Source organism: Macrobrachium rosenbergii, unplaced genomic scaffold (assembly GCF_040412425.1).
Source record: "Macrobrachium rosenbergii isolate ZJJX-2024 unplaced genomic scaffold, ASM4041242v1 13875, whole genome shotgun sequence".
NCBI classification, from domain to species: Eukaryota; Metazoa; Arthropoda; class Malacostraca; order Decapoda; family Palaemonidae; genus Macrobrachium; species Macrobrachium rosenbergii.
In genome coordinates this window covers 4,640,843-4,663,268 of record NW_027100719.1, presented here as the reverse complement: position 1 = coordinate 4,663,268, position 22,426 = coordinate 4,640,843, and the positions used below count along the sequence as shown (strand labels likewise).

The following is a 22,426-nucleotide window of genomic DNA, read 5'->3' as shown; positions in this document are numbered from 1 at the left end:
AAAGGCTACGTCCACTTCCCACAAGTTCAAAATGTCTTGAAACATGGTAAAAACATAAGTCCACACTTCACACAGAAAACGAAGAGTCTGACTGTACCTTATTTTTGCCAATTCTAAAAGATTGCAACACTCAAAGATACGTTCACGATCTCGTTCTAGTTCGCTATTGAACGACTGGACTAATTTTTAAGGCAGAATTAGACACAAAATCTAGATTTCTAACGTATGAACTCATGTGTACACACATACCAACTCGGTCATATGACAGAGCAATATCGTGTTCATCAGGTTAATCAGCGAGATGACCAACTATTTGCTGAATACAACGATTCTGCAAGTGACGGTTTGCCCCAGTTCCATCTACAGCTAACTCTCTTTCATCACACTATAACACAGTGAATAATAAAGCCGCCGTATTCTGAATAGTGCTCACACTCCCATAAGAGCCGCCTCGCTTCCTAATGGCAAACTAAAACAAAAGCATATGTATAAAACATAACAAAAAGAGCTATGCTCAATTAGCAATGTCTACTGAACTGCAGTTTTAAGTACTGATCTCATGACGTACTTGCAAAGTCACTGGGGTCATTTTTTCTAAAGCCCTTGCATTTAGTCTACAAGCACAACAAGCTTTTGACTACCCCCACAACAAGAATTATCAGCAAATAGCCACTCAGAACTACCAAGATGGATGGTGCATAAAATATTGTTGATACTCGGACTAACAACGGATCATTGTCTTCTCTAACGGTGGAACAGTTATTGGCACTCCTGCTGAAGGTACTGAACTACATCATGACCATTATGCATATGACGCATGAATATCTTCTGAACTGTTGAACACTGCACGGCTATACGAGAAAGTCTGTGGACAATACTCTGCAAGAAGCGTCAAACAGCTTGGATCCTTGAAGATAGAAGGACGTTGACTTGTTACCTCGGCACATCATCGTAACAGGGCATTCTTTGCAGTAAATGGCGGTAAGAGTTCTGGTGGTGATCATGTGGTATTCATGTGGAAACCGTATAAAGTCACATTCTGTCGGAGTCTGTCTATGAACTAATGATAATTCACAACCACCCACAGATACAACTCGCAATTGAAAACATTACTGTCACACATATACTTCTCCCCTAACCAAGGTACAACCTGTCTTCGATAATCAACTCCCGAACCTTTGATATTGATCTCTCTCAAAATGAACATGGTTCCCTAATCCATCCCATGTCACTACTAAGTCTCTAAAAGCACTAGAAAAGGTCTAATAATAAATCTAAGAGTGTTATTTTGTACTGACAGGAACGTATTCTATTAATCCCCGATCAGACAATCTCACCTCAAAACATTATAATATAGCCACAAATCTCTCCCGGGAACAATACTTTCGCCCCATGTGATAAGCCGGAATTCCTAGCATTTTCTAAGTATCCAGCGTAATATATCACCATACACACGACCATCTGCTGCAGCAATAATTGTTTTATCTGCATTTGCACTTCTGTCCTTAGACTAAACTTCCAATGGACATCGCCCCAATCGCAGCAATCACGCCAACACCTAAAAGAAACTAAAGGTAGCTTTCTTTACTTCTCCTATTCTGTATAGAAGGTGAATTCTGGAGTAACGTCAGGAATCCATTCAATGTTTTTATCTATCCCTTTATCAACTCTGTCTAATGTTATTCTTATTTCTCTCATTAATCTATTTAAAGAGACTGGCAAAGTTCTTATTCTTACTTCATCCAAAAAGAACACGATACAAAAAAATAAGCATTATATACAATATATACAACATCAACCCATTTATCCTCAAATTATATAGAAATGTTCCATTACATCCCAATCTTCTTTAACTTGAAATATGAGTTAATTTCTATCACACCAGAGTTTACATCTTTATTACAAATCTATTCTCCTTTTTGATCTCTACAATCTCAAAAGGTCCGTGGAACTTTGACTTAATTATAATTCGAACATTCCTAACATTCACTTTAACAAACACTCATCACCCATAGAAAAGCTACTCCCCGCGATTTTCATAAGTTACTTTTCTACCATTATGCCATAATCCGTTCAAGTTCTTTACTGATACGCGCTGATCTTTCTCTCGCTGTATTTATCAACGTATAACCGAATATCGCTCCCACTTGCTCTGGTAACAAATCAAAAGGTCCTTCAACTTGTACCCATACAAAGCTTCTGCTGGAGATATCTTAAATGTACACCACCATAGTGTTGATACCATCGCACTTCAACCCAAAAGATCTGTCCTAATGCGGGTATTGAACCGCTTCACCGTCAGCGCGTAAAGCTCGATTATTTTCCGATTCGCCCTCTCACATAACTCCATTCGCTTCGGTCTATACGTGATTATAGATATCTTTATTCCAGTAAATTAGCAAGACCGCCTAAAGTCTTATTAATAAATTTCTACCATTGCCCTGATCAGACATTCAGGTCACCATATCTACAAATTATCCCTTAAAGAACGCTATAGCAACTTCTCGCTGATCTTTATTTCAGTGGGAATCCTGACAAAACGAGTTGAACTGTCAACAACTACTAATAGATGTCTGTATCCATAAGCAGATTCTGGAGAAGTTACCTAGGAATATCCATATGCACCTCTGAATCGCCTATTTGGTATGGGATATGAACTCAAACGATATGACACTGTCGTCGCCGGCTTATTCGCATTGCAAACAGCTAACTTCTTCACAAAGGCTTCCATCGCGGAAAACATATTTCCAAAAGAACTTTGACCTGACGTTTTCATACGTCTTGTCAACACCCCAAATGAGGAGAACCAAATTTACAATGTGTACAATGTCTAGAACTTGTGATATCAGACTCTCTGGTACGATAGACGGTTTCACCCATGCTTAGAGTATTTAGTAAGTTATATTTAACTTCTCCTAACTAATAAAATTATTCTCCAACTCTAGTCCAGAAAAAAGGCAATCTTATAATTCTTCTTCGGTGAAACTCCTGAGAAATGCCTTAGCATCTGATAGTAATTTATCTTCATCTTGCTTCTCTTCAGCAGCGTATGTCCCAAGTGATATTTTCACCAGTAACATAACACAACGCTTCCCTCAACATCGAACAACAATCTCTTCCGAGACTGCCGACTCAATTATTTCTCCCCTCGGCGGCACTGTAGGAACATGTATGTCCTCTCTACATGCGACATCTCAGAACTACTAGTATCCGAGACATTAGACACCAACAAATATTTACTCTTCTTTCACACAGGATTCGGGTCTGTACTCCTCATCCTCAACTGAAAATATCTGCTTAATGCATCTGCAACTACATTATGCTTACCTTCAATGTATTTGAGGTTTGCATCAAAATCTCTCAATGTCAAAACCAACGTGCTTGGGCGATAAATTTTGGCTTATTAAAAGTTTCATAACGGTTGATGATCTGTAAAATCTCAACTTTATTTCCCCAACAACAACATCTTGAAATGAACAAGGCTAGAGACGACTGCGAAAGCCTCCTTGTCCACAACTGACATCAGCCTTTCGTTACTACCACGCGTTTTGAACTTTCTGCTATAAAAAGCAATTGGGTGTAATTTCCTCAAATTCTTGCATCAAACACGCACTCATACCTTCCTGACTCGCGTCAGTCACCAAGGTGAACGGTTGACTAAAATCTGGAAACTTCAAACAGGTGGTTCACTAAAGCATTCTTGCTTTCTCAGTGCCAATTGCTGACTGTCACCCAAACAAATTTAATAGTCTTCCTGTAATAGATCTGTCAATGGAGACGCTATTGTAGAAAATCTTCGCACAAAACGGCGAAGAAACCCGACACATACCTAGGAATGAACGAATCTGCTTCCTGGATTTTGGGGAACTGAAAACTCACTCTATAGCTTTGACTTTGTCAATGCCCTGACTCCTTCTCTTTAGAGATAACATGACCTAAATAACAATTTTCTTCTTCAGAAACTCACATTTAGTCAATTTGACTTTTAATCCAGCGAACCTAATCGCTGAGGACTTCTTTTAACACCTTTAGATGTTCTTCGATTGTATCTGTGCATATGAGAATGTCATTCATGTACACAAACACCAACTTTTCCTAATAAACCGTGAAGTACTGTGTTAAAGAACTAGTAAATGTTATTGGGGACCCTTGTAATCCGAAAGGCATCCTATTAAACTCGTAATGTCCCTTTGGTATAGAAAATGCTGTAAATTTACGACTATTCTCGCTCAAAGGAACTTGCAAAAATCCTTGCACAAGATCTATAGACGAATATATATTCTTGCCACCAATCTCAACAAACAAGTCAGGCAAACAAGCCACAGGGTATCTGTCTGGGCATGTCTTCTCGTTCAATTTACGAAAGTCTACGCAAACTCTGATGCTACCGTCTTTCTTTGGGACCGCTAGTAAAGGAAAGTTAAAGGGTGAAGAGCTTGGCCTAATAGTCCCTTCCGATTCCCATCTCTGAACTTCCTTTTCTACTTCTTCTCTGATCTTAAAAGGAATTCGATACGCTGGAATATATATGGGATTTGTACCTTTCTCTAGGCGGATTGAATGTTCTAAAACATCCGTAACTCCTAATTTATCTCCCTCTGTGCCAATAATATCTAACATTCTTCAACACTTTCTCTACTTTATCTGAATACTCGGAATAATCAGCTTAGCCAAATGTTCGTGAAGAACTTGACTTCTGAATTGTAGCTCGCTGGGAAACATGTTACCGTCTCCACAAAAACTCACCATCTTATGTTCTTCCTTAAACTTTCAAAAATCAATTGTAAGTACTTTGTGATATTTTTTCACTGAGTCTTGATAGCTTAATTAATTTCTACTGTAGTTTCCTCAGCTTCGCGACTGAAACTTCATTTAATGACACCGCATTCTCACAACGTTTTGAATTTCTCGTTCCCTCAACAACGCATACTTGAGAGAAGGAAACTTTTCTTTCACCGACACACTTAATCAATGTAGGAACTCGCGGGTGCAATTCAATATCTTCTCTAACAAAAATCCTGAGAAAGACTTTTGGTGGAATGTCTTCTTATTTTCAATGAATGTGTTACACATGTCTCAGACTGCGTCTTAAGCCTCTCTACAAGTTTTTTCCATGTATATATGAACAAAACAACCTGGCTCACCTATTGTAATCCCCTGAATTCCCGTAAGAATATTGATGTTATGTCGCATACAAGAAGGGTGTCCTAGCAAAACCATTTCACCTAAGGCTAATCCTTCTATGACCAAAAATGGTTCTACTATTGTCTTTCCGCCGATACAAAGCGTAAGAGATGACGAACCTAAGATATTCAATTTCTGCTTACATCACACACTGCCCCATTAGTAGGGACTAATTACACTCTGGAAATTTCTGAGTGAAACCATCAGCATCTATTAGGTTAACTGAGCTACCAGAACTCAATGAAAATAGAAATTTCAATGCCATTAGGAGAATCCACGTACAATCGGCCTAGGTTCTGCGATTCTATGACCTGATTGCTCATTATCCCGTGTCCGTCTTCGAACTTACTTTGTGAAAATTCTGATGTTCGTTTGTGTACCCAGAACTTGCATCATGAAATTCTTCTGTCATATCTATTAAAACTACCCCGTGTTTTCCCTGAATACTCTCTCTTCTTTGTGGTTGGGCGAAATCTCCACCCATGGTCTGAAGATTTGCAAGCTGAACAATATCTCACTCTGCAATTTGACTTACTATGTCCTATTTTATCGCAATTAAAAACAAACGACTGTTACTGATCTCTTGGAGGCTTCCTTCTCGATTCTACCAAGGCATTACGATTTCACCTCCTGCATCGTTTCTAGATTTGAGGAATTTGCATTAATCTGTGGTTTTGAACCAAGGAAATTTTAGCACCTCCCCTCCTTCACAAAACTACTGTCCAGCGTCGGGCATTTTGATAGATTTTTGTTAATCTGTGCAAACAAAAAGGATTCATCTGTGTCCTGATCAATTCTTTTATCAAAACTATCTGTAATTATATCTGGGACTGACGTTAAAAGGCAGGCAAAGTGTATCAGTTTTTCAAAAAATTATCTAAGGAGATGACTATTTCCATTTACCCATGGAGAGTTTATCATAGATTTCTTTTTAACTCACCTACTGCATCAAAATAAACGGAAAGACTGCACGCTTATTATTAATGAATCATTACCTTGTTTTGATATGCGCCAGAATTCAACGACGCATTCGCAGTCAACGCAACATACACGCACGTGAAAAAATTCCTGGAAGTTCTTTCCAAGTTTTACACTTTCTGAACCCGAAACCTCGTGCTTGTTCTCCAATGTCTCCTTTGTCTAGATCCAAGAAAGCCTTTGCTTCTCTCAAAGCATCAGCGCCACCCGTAATCTTCCTAGAATTCAGATAATTATCTACTGATTCAATAAATGTCTCTACATTCTAGCACTTCATCAACTAGGCTCCTTAAAATTTGTATTGCCTGTATTAAAGTTCGTGAGCTCAGACTATTAATTGATCATGCACGCTCCCGCGCTCTGAGTCCTGCATTTTGCGAATGATCAACCGTCCCATCGTAGAAACATAAAATGAAACGAAAGAAAACAAGAGAAAAGCGAAATAGCCCTCTCCCAGAAGAAACAGAAACGTAAGTACTTATCACTCTGCTAGCAGAAAACGGAGCTCTGTGCAACTTGTGACATCACCATCTCGAAGACAAAAAAACGATGATTTTGTAAAATCATCACATGCTTAATTAACTCACAATCGCCACTAATCACACTTATTTGGGTATTTCCTTAACCCAAAATTGCTCTAGATCTCACCCAGATCTATTTCACAATTCCCCACTCACGAAGACTCGAATAGAAACAAAAAGCACTGCAGTTAAACACGTGAATTCGATATCCTGTCACCTCACACGTGTTCTTAAGACTGACCATTCATTTCTGCCCGAGGCTAGTCTGTGCCTTGGGCATCAACGTTATCAATTAGTGTATTTTAAAAATCGAATTAAAGCTTCACCCTGCCACTAAATTAAACTTCTACCGCTGCTATCAACTTAACTTTACCGCTGCCACCATATTTATCTGTAACCCCCCTTGGAAACAGATATAATATTCCTTGTAGGAATATACGTAACGTTACCGATTTTGCGATCTAACTCAGAAGGCAATGTAAGCTTTGACCCCACTCTCCCTTTGCACACTCCTCTAGGTCCTATACACTTTCTTTTCTTGTTTCTCAGCGAAATATTTCATGCGCCTCTCTCTCTCAGAATGTCACAAAGATCTCTCTCTCTCTCTCTCGGCACTCGCTTCGTCTCACGCATTCCACACTAAAGAAATGAAATGGGTCATCTAAGGAAACCTGACCTTTCCTGCCAAAATAGATTTATTATTTAAAGCAACCCAACAAGTAATGAATAAACAAAGAAAGATTAAAAATGTATCATAAATGAAATTGTCAAGTAAGAATAATCTAATCCTGACTAAAAAGTCTCATCAATGCAAGTACGGCCTATAACCAAAAACTCTCACATATTCCATCATAGACTTTGTAAGTCTAGTTTCGTTCCCAAAGTTCACTACATAAAAAATTATATACATTGTGTTTTTTCAAATGTATTCTCTATGATTCTCCACCAACATGATAACATCATGTTCTTCACATATGTTCTCACCACGCTACCACTACCGACATCTGTCTAAGGAATTAAGTACAAAATAATACTTCTCCCAAAATATGCAAGTGCAAAACATAATAATGAAAAGTCTAAAATGCATGAGTATATACTGGTAAAATATAGAACACACAAAATAGAATATTGAAAATGGTAAAGGCCCACTTCCCACACAAGTTCAAAATGTCTTGAAACATGATAAAAACATAAGTCCACACTTTACAAAGAAAAACGAAGAGTCTGACTGTACCTTATTCTGCCAATTCTAAGAGATTGCAACACTCAAAGATAATGTCTTCACGATCTCGGCTCTAGTCTGCTAATGAACTGATCGACCAATTTTTGGGCAGAATTAGACACTAAATCTAGATTTCTAACGTATGTGAACTCATGTACGCATACCAACTCCGGCCATATGACAGAGCCAATATCGTGTGTTCATCAGGTTACGAAGCTGAGATGACCAACTATTTGCTGAATACAACCATTCTCCTGCAAGTGACGGTTGCCCCAGTTCCATCTTACAGCTTAACTCTTTCTCATCACACTATATAACACATTAATATTAAAGCGTTGCAGTTTTTCTTATATATATATAGTATATATATATATATATATATATATATATATATATATATATATATATATATATATATATATATATATATATATATATATATATATATATATATATATATATATATATATATATATATATATATATATATATATATATATATATATATATATATATATATATATATATATATATATATATATATATATATATATATATATATATATATATATATATATATATATATATACATATATATATATATATATATATATATATATGTATATATATATATATATGTATATGTATATGTATATGTATATGTATATGTATATGTATATACATGTATATATATGGTATATATATATATATATATATATATATATATATACATATATATATATATATATATATATATATATATATATATATATATATATATATATATATATATATATATATGTATATATAATAAATATATATAGTATATATATATATATATATATATATATATATATAGTATATATATATATATTATATATATATATATATATATATATATATATATAGATAAATCACATTAAACATTAGGCCATTTTGCCCTTTGTGTATGGCTTCAAAGAGTAGAAAAGCAAGACAACGGTCACCGGCATAACAATACTTTAACTGCTGACTCGAGACTAAACCTCCTGTAAGGAAAATTTCCACAAAAGCTGACCCATACACTCCATGAAGGTCGCTTACCAGTATTCCTGTCTTCACATTTACATTGCATTCTTTTTCATTTTCTGAATGGTAAACCTTACCTTACCTTTTCAGCACTTCTTGACATCTTCAACCATTATCTAGTGCAAGGTCATGCTCTTTAATTCTCTCATTATGCCATCTTTAAAAAGTCAGAGGCTCGCAATATTAACCCTTGATTTCGGCTAACATACGACGCATTTAATAAACTGGTCTGAACACTGTTGTGTCGCATACGAGCACTGGTAATTTCCTTTTATGTGAAGGACTTACGATTGAAATACTGGCCTCTTTTTTCTTGATATGGTAACAGTCTGTCAGTTGCCATACAGTGAATTCATATAAATTCACGTGTTTCCTAAAAATTCATTAGTCTTCAATAAGATGTCACAGGAGGACGGGTCAAGGGTACGACATCCCTGAGTTGACCGCTAGTGGACTGAGAGAAGAGCTCGACGAGGGATAATCATTTTATAGATCTTTCTCGACTCATTTCTGGATATGAAAACGAATCCGGGTTTAGAAGGAATGGAATGGATAATTATGGTCCTGGTACAAGAGACAGTGATGAAATATCAACCGACAGTGAAAATGACGAAAATCTGCCACCTACAAATGAAAGCCAAGGTGTCAAAAGAAGGCGGAGACAGCGGCGACCCAGGTGATGAGTGGGAGTGGGCTGCCAGTACTTCCAGCCCAGAGATTTCATATTTGACAGCAGTGGCAGTGGTATTGGCGTCGAAATGTAATGTGAATGAAAATTCAGCGAAGACTATTTTTTAAATTTTCGACAACGAATTTATGGGGCTGATTGCTGAAGAGACAAACTGTTATCAGAGATTCCTTGTTGATACGCTTAGAGATGCAGTGCCAAAGTATTTGCGAAAAATTTGCTCAGGGTTACTGTGGAGGAAATGATACGGTTCCTTTGTGATTATGATCATGTCGTGCATATGGCAAACATCGCATCGTAGATTACTGGACTACGCTTGAGACATTCGGAGACAAAAGGAGTGAGAAGGCTGATGGCAAGTGACAGATTTCTTCAAATTCTGGCTGGTTCTACATTTCGTTGATAATTCACAGGAAACAAGCCCAGATAATAAACTAAAAATTAAACCCGTGCTCGACAGTGGCAAGTGTAGAAATTCCGGGAAAAATTTCAACCTTTCCATGATTTATGCATAGATGAAAGTTTAATGTTATGGAAGGGCTACAAGTTTCAAGCAGTACATCTCCAGATGTTAGTCGATTTGGGAGTGAAAATATTTCGAACCAGGATGCCAAAACGATTATATTGTCGATTATATAATCTATAATGGAAAAGATACAGAGATATTGCAGATGAGGATCTAGGGGTATCTGGTTCTGTGGTAAACATTTATGGCCTCGTATCTCGAAAACATCACATCCCGTATTTCGATAATTGGTACGTAAGCCCAAACTGCTCAAGTATTTAAGCGACAACGAAACAGGAGACAGGAATAGTCTGGAAAATAGGAAATTTATGCTTAAATTTCTGATGTGAACAAATCTGAGATTTCGTTCAAAACTGCAATGGAATATTAGGTCAAATGGCAGGATAACAGGACAGTGTATATAAGTATTCAGTACATGAAAATATATAATATTAGATCGTAGTGCTGGTGTGTCGACCAGGGGAATTTGTGCAAAAACCCATGCGTTGCCGACTATAATAAGAAACAGATTGTGGACAAGAACGACATGCTATTAGTCTTGCATGGTATCGTAAAACCAATGAGATGGTACATGTAAAACTATTTTTCCGTCTGCTTGATATGATACTTCAGTAAACTGTCATCACTTGTATGGATTTGTTACTGGTAAGAAAGGGTCATATTTACAGTTTTCTAAGTCAATGTTCTGGTAGTTGATTGAAAGTACCTCCAGCACCTAACAAGATAATTACCTGCACCGTAATAACGCAGCTGGGTTGGGCGGTTAACAGAAAGATACTTCTGATCCAGCCTCTCTAACAGAAAAACAACTGCGACCTAGATCAAGATGTCGTGTGTGCTCGCATGACATCCCGTAGGCCCAAGAAGGAAGGCTTTGTTACAAAATACATTATTATTTTTTTCAGTTTTCATATTTTTCCACATCTACCACATCTGTTTAGTGTGATACGGATACTTATGCTGGTAAGATGTTTCTTCAAAGCAGGAATCTCCGAAAAAGTCCCAACTACCAAGAGGGGAATATCTGGTGTATACTATCATACGACATCCAGATATATATATATATATATATATATATATATATATATATATATATATATATATATATATATATATATATATATATATATATATATATATATATATATATATATATATATATATATATATATATATTATATATATATATATATATATATATATATATATATATATATATATATATATATATATATATATATATATATATATATATATATATATATATATATATATATATATATATATATATATATATATATATATATATATATATATATATATGTGTGTATGTATATATATATATATATATATATATATATATATATATATATATATATATATATATATATATATATATATATATATCATCAAACTCTCTCGAGGATGAAAAATTGGGAAAAGTCTAAAAAGTTGGAACCTGAAAAGCAACATGATATGCATCGCTTGCTGCAGGTAACTTCCCGATCGGACCCAATAGACAACATTTCATTCGAATTATCCCTTCGACAGATGAGTCATTGCCCAGGTAATTTCGTGCAGTTGCTCAGGTTCAACGACTTGTATGGCCCAGTGATGAGAGACCTGGGTTCGATCCCGACGAGTCAGAAATTTATTTCTGTTCCACACGTGATTGTGTGTTGATGATTTAATATATATATATATATATATATATATATATATATATATATATATATATATATATATATATATATATATATATCATCGAACATTCGAAAAATTCGAGAAAAGTCTGTCAAAAATACGATATGCATCGGCTGCATTACGATCGGAAATGTAAAAGCGTTTTCCGCCTTAGCAAGAGACAATGTAAAACGTTTTTGTAGACACATGATGAGAACTTTTGTCATCGAGAATCATGATATAGGCCTTGTTTTTTTTTGGGGGGGGCTGGGGTTGGGAGTGCGTTGTGGAACGGCCGTCAATTTACGCTTCAAGTTTCAGGAGAGCCGATATAAAGGATGCCTGTTAAGAGACGTATTTTACGCCGTGTGACGGGCCAGCCAATCAGCGCTCATGTTAATGTCAAGTGAGAGCCAACCACCGTTCTCATTATAGGATCCTTTTCCTGTAACAAATCTCGGTAACTGTGTTGGTGCTGAGGAAGACAATATGATAATACGTTAGTGACCGTGACGTAACAGGTGACGAGTAGATGATTCTTATTGCAGTGCTAGTGATCCAGAATGTGATGATGAACCCCTTAGGCCACTAACAGCCCCACAAGTGTTGGAAAATTTTCTACCCCATTCAGTTTTGAACCTAGTGCAAGTGCCGGCGGTGGTTCTCAGTCTGTTAGACTTTCTATTGATGAAGCTGAACACCCTTTACAGCACGCAAAAGGAAGAAGGGGCCTTAGGAGGCCAGAATAGTTGGCCTGTCCTGTTATTCTTTATTAAGCCCCAGAAGTGGTAGCAAACGTGCTTCCCGCATCCGTTTTGAAGCAAGTGTTAGTGCCAGCAGAGGTTCATTAGACACACTGTTTGTGAAGCTGAACGCCCTGTACAGAGCGTAAAAGGAAGAAAGAGAGTTAATAGAACAGAAAAGGGGCTTGTCCCACCAAAGCTTTGTGAAGACAGCCGATACCAAGGACTCTGTTCCGCCAAGAGAGTAAGTCCCCTTAAAACTGCAAGAAGGAGTTTTTTTCCATATCAGGGATTGAGACTATTAATGCGATCGTCAAGGCTTCTTGGTCATCAGATGACAGCAACATGCAAACAGCATACTTCCCAAAAAAATATTCGCAGAGAACCCATCGAGAAGAAGCCATCTAAGGCCGATGAAAGCAAGAGATGTGGACATTGAGCTCCTCAGTTACCTCCAAGGGCAAGGAACCAACACTGTAGTACTGCCTTGATCTTTATTTATGTAATAATAACGGCTGTGAGCACCGAGGTTCCTAGGGAAAGGTAGTCTCAGAGAGGAAGGGAATGATAGTGCCTGAGGTTAACGAACCTCAACACCAGTAAAATAACGGGTCGTCCATGAGCACACGAACTTCTGCCAGCTTGTTCCAGACAGCACACCCGTAAAAACACCCGAACCGGCATTGTATGGAGTCTCATCTCAGTATTAGGGCACTGTGTGAAACTCCTTGTTTATAGCCCTTGACTGTGTATGGATTAACGCAACTGACCACTCTGCAGACGGAAGAAACGAGACAAGAACTCTAAGATTTCGGTGAGTAAAGCAATCTTTGGCCGTTGACCATCTTTTCTCATTTCAGTGGATTTCATCCCGTAATGATGATTTTTTTTGCGTTAATCACCATTATTCTTATCATCAGTCATCGTAGACGTTTGTTAGTATTACTGTTAACATACTACATTTTTATATTTCAAATTTATTGATGTTTATAAACTAGGGGTGACAATATTAATTTTTTGTTCTTCCATTATCATCGTTATCTGCATCACTAATAATTTTTATCAGGTTTATTAGGATTATCATTACTATACTTGATTATATGTTTATTAATTATCTTTGCTTTCTTACAAATATGTGGGACAATGTTTTTGGAAATGTTAGGAAATTTTCAGGAAAAAAATTAGGGCCGGGTTTAGATCGAATTTTCGTGCATCATTAACGTTGTATCATTAACGTTGTATATATATGTATATATATATATATATATATATATATATATATATATATATATATATATATATATGTATGTATATATATATATATATATATATATATATATATATATATATATATATATATATATATATATATATATATATATATATATATATATATATATATATATATATATATATATATATATATATATATATATATATATATATATATATATATATATATACACACACACACACACACACATATATATATATATATATATATATATATATATATATATATATATATATATATATATATATATATATATATATATATATATATATATATACATACACACATACACATATATATATGTATATATGTATGTATATATATGCGCATACACGAGGCGAAAGAAAAGTGTGCTCTGCAAAATGGAAGACAAACGGAGCAGCTATGACCATATCCCCCAAAACCGTTGTCGCCGATTCAATCCCCATTTTCCTAAGCGAATAACAACGTTCGCTGTGGCAGGGATAATTATTATTTGCGGTGTAAATGAAGCAGATGACAATTAGAGAATAAAGAAACATGGTCACCACATATTTTGTGCTTTAGTTTTTCTCCGGCGTTTCACTGCTATGTTACTGGACAAACCGGAGAGAGAGAGAGAGAGAGAGAGAGAGAGAGAGAGAGAGAGAGAGATTCTTAGTATAATAAATTGTACATTTGAAAAAAGATAAGGTTTATTGTAATAATAAAAAGAGGAATGTGGAGAGAGGTTGAAAAATTTGTTAGAAAGAGAGAGAGAAATTTCATAGCTAGATTCTGCAAACGACATAAGAAACATTCTTGATTATTTTCACTATTGGCGCAATAATCATTACACATGATGTGCTTTTTCTGATATATACATACACACACACACACACACATATATATATATATATATATATATATATATATATATATATATATATATATATATATATATATATATATATATTTATATATATATATATATATATATATATATATATATATATATATATATATATGTATATATATATATTGTATATTGTGTACACACATATAACACGCACATATATATATATATATATATATATATATATATATATATATATATATATATATATATATATATATATATATATATATATATGTATGTATGTATGTATGTATGTATACATATATACTGTGTATATATTAATCTTCTGTCCGGGGACTGCCGAGAGCGCTAACATAAAAAGCAAATGCAAAGGTAACAAAGATAAAATAATGTTGGAAATGGAACTAAGAGGAAGAATGGAAACGTATATCAAGTTTTTATGAGAGAGAGAGAGAGAGAGAGAGAGAGAGAGAGAGAGAGAGAGAGAGAGAGAGAGAGAGAGAGAGAGGAAATTCCTTCCCTTTGTGCCACAGCTGTGATTACAGGGCATCCATTCCCACCCCGCCCCAAATTGTATAGGTAGAGCAAGTGGATGAAGACAACAGCACGGAATCTAAGCCTAGGAGAGCGAGAGAGTAAAGAGTTAGCACTGTTGTCAAATGTATCATAACAGTGAACAAATTCCACTATAGCCTTTAGGTCAATTTTGCTGTACAATTTAGCTCAATTTGGCCATTCAATTTAGCTCAGTTTGGCCATACAATTTAGCTCAATTTGGCCATACAGTTTGGCTCAATTTGGCCATACAATCTAGCTCAATTCCACAATACAATTTAGCTCAATTTGGTCGTACAGTTTAGCTCAATTTGGCCATACAGTCTATCTCTATTTCGCAATACAGTTTAGGTCAATTTGGCCATACCCTTTAGCTCAATTTTGCCATAAAATTTAGCTCAATTTCGCAATAGAATTTAGCTGAATTTGGCCATACAGTTAGGTCAATTTGGCCATACAATCTAGCTCAATTTCGCAATACAATTTAGCTCAATTTGGCCATTCAGTTTGAGCTAAATTGTATGGCAAATTTAGCTCAATTTCGCAATCCCTTTAGCTCAGTTTCACAATACCCTTTACTAAAATTTTGCTATACCCAGTAGCTGAGTTCCACAATACCCTTTAGCTTAATTTCACAATACCCATTAACTCTCGCCTGTTCGTAGCTGTTGTCGTCAATCTAGAGAGGTTTGCTTAGGAAGAACACGAATTTTCCGTTGTATATACAATACATTTCTCAGTATTTCATTACCAAATGTCAAACAAACAAGTGGCAACGCCGCTTAAGTAGAATAATGAAGGGGAAATTTTAGCCGTAATGAATGAACATTTAGAAACCCGAAGGGAGAAGGGGAAATATGAAAAACTTTGGGAGGAACAGTTGAATAGTTGAACAGTTTTTACTAACTCCTTGATCGAAAGTCTCAACGTTCTTATAATCTGGATGCCAGTTCGAATCCTGCTACCGGACATCAGAATTACTTCACATTCTTGCATTTGGATCTATGTCACTACAAAGCCACAGATCCAAATGCAAAAATAAGACTGCCTTACTGTGTCTTCAATCACACATGATCAGCGGTTGTGCACTAGACTCGGGGGCGCATTTCATTTGGGCGAATCTGGGGATAAGCGTATCCACAAAGTATGAAGAAATCGAGAAGTTAAGACCGCATTGTGGTTATTACAGTTACATACGTACCTCGCAAAAAGGAACCAGCAGATTCTATATAAATTTTGATGTATGTTCCGGAAACATCTCCGTTGTGTATTGTAAATTATATTACTCCATAAGGAAGGTTACTACTATGAGATTCAGAGGCGTCGTGCACGGTTTTTTTTATTTTACTCCTTATCAAAGAATCAGATGAAGGTGAAAGTTGGCATATTAATATTTCACAACCATACAAATATATCGAGAAATATATCTAGTAATGAAATTCGATAGTTTTCATTTTTATAAAGTAAAATTGGTTTGCCAATGCCGTATCCAGGGATATACGTGGCAAGGATCCTCAAACGTTTATGACGTAGGTAGAGTAAACAATGTATGACGAATTTAGTCCCGCCCATAAACCTTACAAAATCATTCACTTGGTTTCGTCAGCTTTAAACCCTTACCTGTCAAAAGATCAAAGAATGGCTAATAAGATTTGGAATTGTCCCCGTGGTTGCAGAACTGCATTTGCCTTGCGGCTTGCAACCTTGTATACGGGAGAGAAAAACCGTGGTAGTACTTACTACTCCTTGAACAGGTAAGAAATCGATTTCCAGATTACGTAATTACTTCCAGTCTGATTTTTATTTTGCGAAAAAAAATATAACTATTGCAATGCCTTTTTGAATTGTGAACATTTCCATTGAGTACCCATTATGTAGTGAAGAGAGAAAGCAATAGAGAGAGAGAGAGAGAGAGAGAGAGAGAGAGAGAGAGAGAGAGAGAGAGAGAGAGAGAGAGAGAGAGTGTAAAAGGATTGTTCAGTCTTTATAGAATTATTATTGTTCTGAGAAGATTTTTGGGAAAGCTAAATACAACCAGTAATGTATTCAAGTTATCAGTACAGCAATGGACCATCTGATTTAAGATTTGTTGTTTTCCATAATCAATGTATAATTGCTTTAATATATATATATATATATATATATATATATATATATATATATATATATATATATATATATATATATAATTATATATATTCTTTTCTGTCCTTTAAGGCCTTATGACCGCGTTGGACAAGTTTTGGGCATGACTGCAGGGGCAGTAAGGGCCAAAGTCAGCCTCCGTACCTCCAGTTCATGTCATTCACCATCGTCAGTAACACCAGTTTCATCAGCACCATCCGCCTTTGATAACTTTACTGTTGGTGCGATTCGTCGCTTTATCCACAGAAAGTTTGATGAGAAGGAGTATTTTACGGTTGGCTCTCTAACAATGGACCTTAAAACAGCTGGCATTATCTCAGAAAGGACATCACCGAGTTCAGTAATCCGCCTCCTGCATTCTCTGGGATTCAAGTATAAAACTACACAACGGAAAATGTATGTGAGGAAGGAGTCTCTGGATATAATTTGCCGCCGAATTAATGCTCTACGGGATCTTAGGACGGAAGGAAGGTGGTGTACGTTGATGAAACTTGGTTCACCACTAGAATGACCCATAGCAGGGAATGGGCAGACACCACGCAGGATATCACCAGTCCCTCTTACAGCCGTCAGGTCCCTCCAGGAGAAGGTGAACGATTTGTGGTGGTAGCTGCTGGCACCAATGAAGGCTTCATTGAAGGCTCGTATCTGTGCTACCCCGCTAAGTCCAATCAAGGAGATTATCATGGCGAAATGAATGCCAAATTGTTCGAACAGTGGCTTACGACACAGCTTCTACCGTCCCTCCTGGAGCCATCGGTTCTTGTGCTAGATAATGCACCATATCACAGCACACTAACCGAGGAGAGTCGATGCCCTACGTCAGCAAACAGAAAGGCGGATCTCGTAAGGTAATTACAATAAATCACAATATATATATTATATATATATATATATATATATATATATATATATATATATATATATATATATATATATATATATATATATAGACATCATGAAATACGTATACACACGCATTAAAGTTAATGACTTGACTGGAAATTTCATATGATTCAATATTCTATTAACTGTGTGAAGTCAGTAAATTATTCTTGATGGAAACAATATCAAATCATAGTTTAATGATACAGTAATAACGGTATGTAAATTAGCATTCTATGGTCTATTTCACTCTAATAATGATTAATTAACTTTTCTCGACAGGTGGCTGGAGCAGCGTAGGATATCGTTCCCACCTTTGGCCACAAAATCTGAGCTGTTGCTCGTTTGCCAAAAGAATCGTCCGGAAAGGAGATATGTGGTGGATAACATCATCCGGGAGTGGGGCCACGAAGTTGTGCGCTTGGCACCCGCTCACCCAGAGCTCAACGCCATTGAACAGGTGTGGGGTCATATGAAGAGGCAAGTGCGTTCATCGCTCCGTCGATTTACGCGGTCTGACTTGCAGGCCAGGTTGGAGGAGGCAAGGCTTTCTGCTACCCCGGAAGTGTGGGCAGGAGCAGTTAGACAATCACGTCATTTTGAGGAGGAGTACTGGGAATTGGACAACATCCGGGAGACTTACGTGGATCCAGTCATCATTAATTTAGTCAGTGATGATGAGGATGATGATGATCTTTTCCTTGATAGTGATGATGATTGTGATTTGTAAATAGATTATGAATAGTTTTTGGTGTTTCATTTGTACATTTAAAAGGGAATTACAAATACACAGAGTAAAAGTAAAATACATTTCATTTGAAATATTTTTAAGATATACCCACACCAATAGTAACAATGATAGAGGAAAAAAGGGAACGATGGCAACCTTGTTCCCCTCAGAGTCATCGCTGATTTCCTCAGGTCAGCTACGTTTCCTACGATAATCGGTAATTATATATGCTTGAGGGTGACTGGAACTGGCATGTCTACCCATTGTCATGCCCTGTCACCCATGAATTAAGGATAAGTAAAATGAAATAAGATAAAAGGCTAAAAGAAAAATTTAAAATGAAAAACGAAATGAATAACGAAACTCTAAATACCAAAAATAAAACAAAACATTCGCTCGCACGTTCTTTCTCAGGTTTGTGCCATATAGTACTGTTTCATAAGGGTAATAATGCTCAGCTCCATCGCCAATAGAAATGATGATTTTTATTACAATAAAGTAAAACATAGTTACATATAGATAATAAATCGAATATGTGATGTCCAAGGCTATAACGGTATGAACTTTCATTTATTTGCCTGGATGAGAACTGCTGAAAACTTACCAAAACTTACGACATTTCAGTCACTGCTTCTTTGACAGGACTCCTTCCCCTGAATGCATGAGTTTGTTCCCTCATTTGCAATACTGCATATTTAACTTGGAAAATTACTTTATACATTTCTCAAATGAAAACCCGGAATTCTGGGAGGCCAGGACCCATTACACAATAAAGAAACATTTGCAAAGTCTTTAGGAAAAGCTGAAAGATTCTGATGTGGGCCATCTATGCTGCCGTGGAAATACAGCAATAGTGGTAGTAATAGTAGCAGAATGTATAATTTTGGCCTTCAGGTTTATTTATTTGATCATTGGTGATCATTTAGCATCTTTTGCAACTACTTGAGAAATGTATTTTCATCGTCAGTAATTCAATTCTTAAACTTCATGAGATAATTCAGTATTATCCTGAATTATGACGTAGCTTAGAGGGTGGAGCCATTTGTAACGTCACAGGTAAACGTCATTACTGTCTTCTAAGCCATGAATGACTTTTTAATGTCTCTGACTACAGAAAGTGGTGTGTTCTTCTATGATCAGCTAAAACTATAAGTCATAGGTACAAGATGATGTTAGAAAATAAAATGTATGGTTGTGAAATATTCATATGCCAACTTTCACCTTCATCCGATTCTTTGATAAGGAGTCAAATAAAAAAAACCGTGCACGATGCCTCTGAATCTCGTAGTAGTTCTAGTTATATTTCTTTAATACCTGTTCGCTTAGCATGAGACAACCCTCTTTAGTTTATCCCAGTATGATCTTTTCCCGCACTTAACAGTGTCGTGGGGTAGTGCTTCAGTGTACCTCAACTGATGCACTGTAGGCTTTACTAATGGTGTTTGCAGTGTCCCTTTGGCAGTTAGTTGTGTCCGCCTTTTAGCCTTTTACTTTACTTCCATTCCTGGTTTCTTTCATCTGGCTTTCTGTCCAACTTCAATTGGCTATTATTAATTCTTATTGCAACTGTGGGGTTTTCTGCCAGTTTTACCCTTAGATTCTTGTGCTTCATCTCATTTATTTTCTGGATCTGAACATCTTGCTTTCCAACAACTCGAACTCCCCTTTTTCAGTAACTTAAGGGCTCAATGGACGAAAGTGCCTCAGTGTTTGGCTTGACAGCCTCAATTCCGTAAAACTAAACTGAAGTAAACTCCTGCACCTTACCATAATATGTCGCTTGACACAATGCAACTTCCTTCCCCTGTTTTATTGATACGACTCACCTTCACCTCTAAATAATACGACCCCCTACTTCAGTTCAAAATAATACTAACCTCTCCTTTGCTTAAAAATTATATGAATCTCTTCGCCTCTGTATAATGGGACCCTCTGCTACATTTCAAAAATAATTAGACCTTCTCCTTCACCTCAAAGTAATACAGCCTTCTCTTTTACATCAAATAATACAACCCTCTCCTTTACGTCAATATAATACGAACCTCTCCTTCGCCTCAAAATAATACGACCTACTCCTACACCTCCATATAATATGACCCTCTCCTTCACCTCAGAATAATATGACCCTCTCCTTCACCTCAGAATAATATGACCATCTCCTTCACCTCAGAATAATATGACCCTCTCCTTCACCTCAGAATAATATGACCCTCTCCTTCACCTCAGAATATTATGACCCTCTCCTTCACCTCAGCATAATATGACCCTCTCCTTCACCTCAGAATTATATGACCATCTCCTTCACCTCAGAATAATATGACCCTCTCCTTCACCTCAGAATAATATGACCCTCTCCTTCACCTCAGAATAATATGACCCTCTCCTTCACCTCAGAATAATATGACCCTCTCCTTCACCTCAGAATAATATGACCCTCTCCTTCACCTCAGAATAATATGACCCTCTCCTTCACCTCAGAATAATATGACCCTCTCCTTCACCTCAGAATAATATGACCCTCTCCTTCACCTCAAATTATATGACTCAGCATAATATGACCCTCTCCTTCACCTCAGAATAATATGACCCTTTCCTTCACCTCAGAATAATATGACCCTCTCCTTCACCTCAGAATAATATGACCCTCTCCTCCACCTCAGAATAATATGACCCTCTCCTTCACCTCAGAATTATATGACCATCTCCTTCACCTCAGAATAATATGGCCCTCTCCTTCACCTCAGAATAATATGACCCTCTCCTTCACCTCAGAATAATATGACCCTCTCCTTCACCTCAGAATAATATGAGCCTCTCCTTCACCTCAGAATTATATGACCATCTCCTTCACCTCAGAATAATATGACCCTCTCCTTCACCTCAGAATAATATGACCCTCTCCTTCACCTCAGAATAATATGACCATCTCCTTCACCTCAGAATGATATGACCCTCTCCTTCATCTCAAAATAATATGACCCTCTCCTTCACCTCAATATAATACGACCCTCTCCTTCACCTCAGAATAATATGACCCTCTCCTTCACCTCAGAATAATGTGACCCTCTCCACCTGAGAATAATATGACCCTCTCCTTAACCTCAGAATAATATGACCATTCCTTCACCTCAATATAATACGACCCTCTCCTTCACCTCATAATAATATGATCCTCTCCTTCACCTCGATGGTATATGACCCTCTCCTTCACCTCAGAATAATATGGCCAACTCCTTTGCCTCAATATAATACGACCCTCTTCTTCACCTCAGAATAATATGACCCTCTCCTTTACCTCAGTATAATACGACCCTCTCCTTCACCTCAGTATAATATGACCCTCTCCTTCACCTCAGTATAATATGA

At 36.5% G+C, this 22,426-nt stretch overlaps 1 protein-coding gene across 1 annotated transcript; it reads left to right on the top strand.

Annotated features, from left to right (window-relative positions):
- Window positions 1-12,208: 12,208 nt before the first annotated feature.
- LOC136837894 (uncharacterized) lies at window positions 12,209-19,083 on the top strand. The gene is given in 6 exon segments (XM_067102775.1): window positions 12,209-12,276; window positions 12,419-12,541; window positions 16,977-17,054; window positions 17,518-17,900; window positions 17,903-18,296; window positions 18,613-19,083. Coding segments are annotated over 6 exon segments (1,494 nt in total). The 3' UTR covers window positions 19,061-19,083.
- The last annotated feature ends 3,343 nt before the right edge of the window (window positions 19,084-22,426 follow it).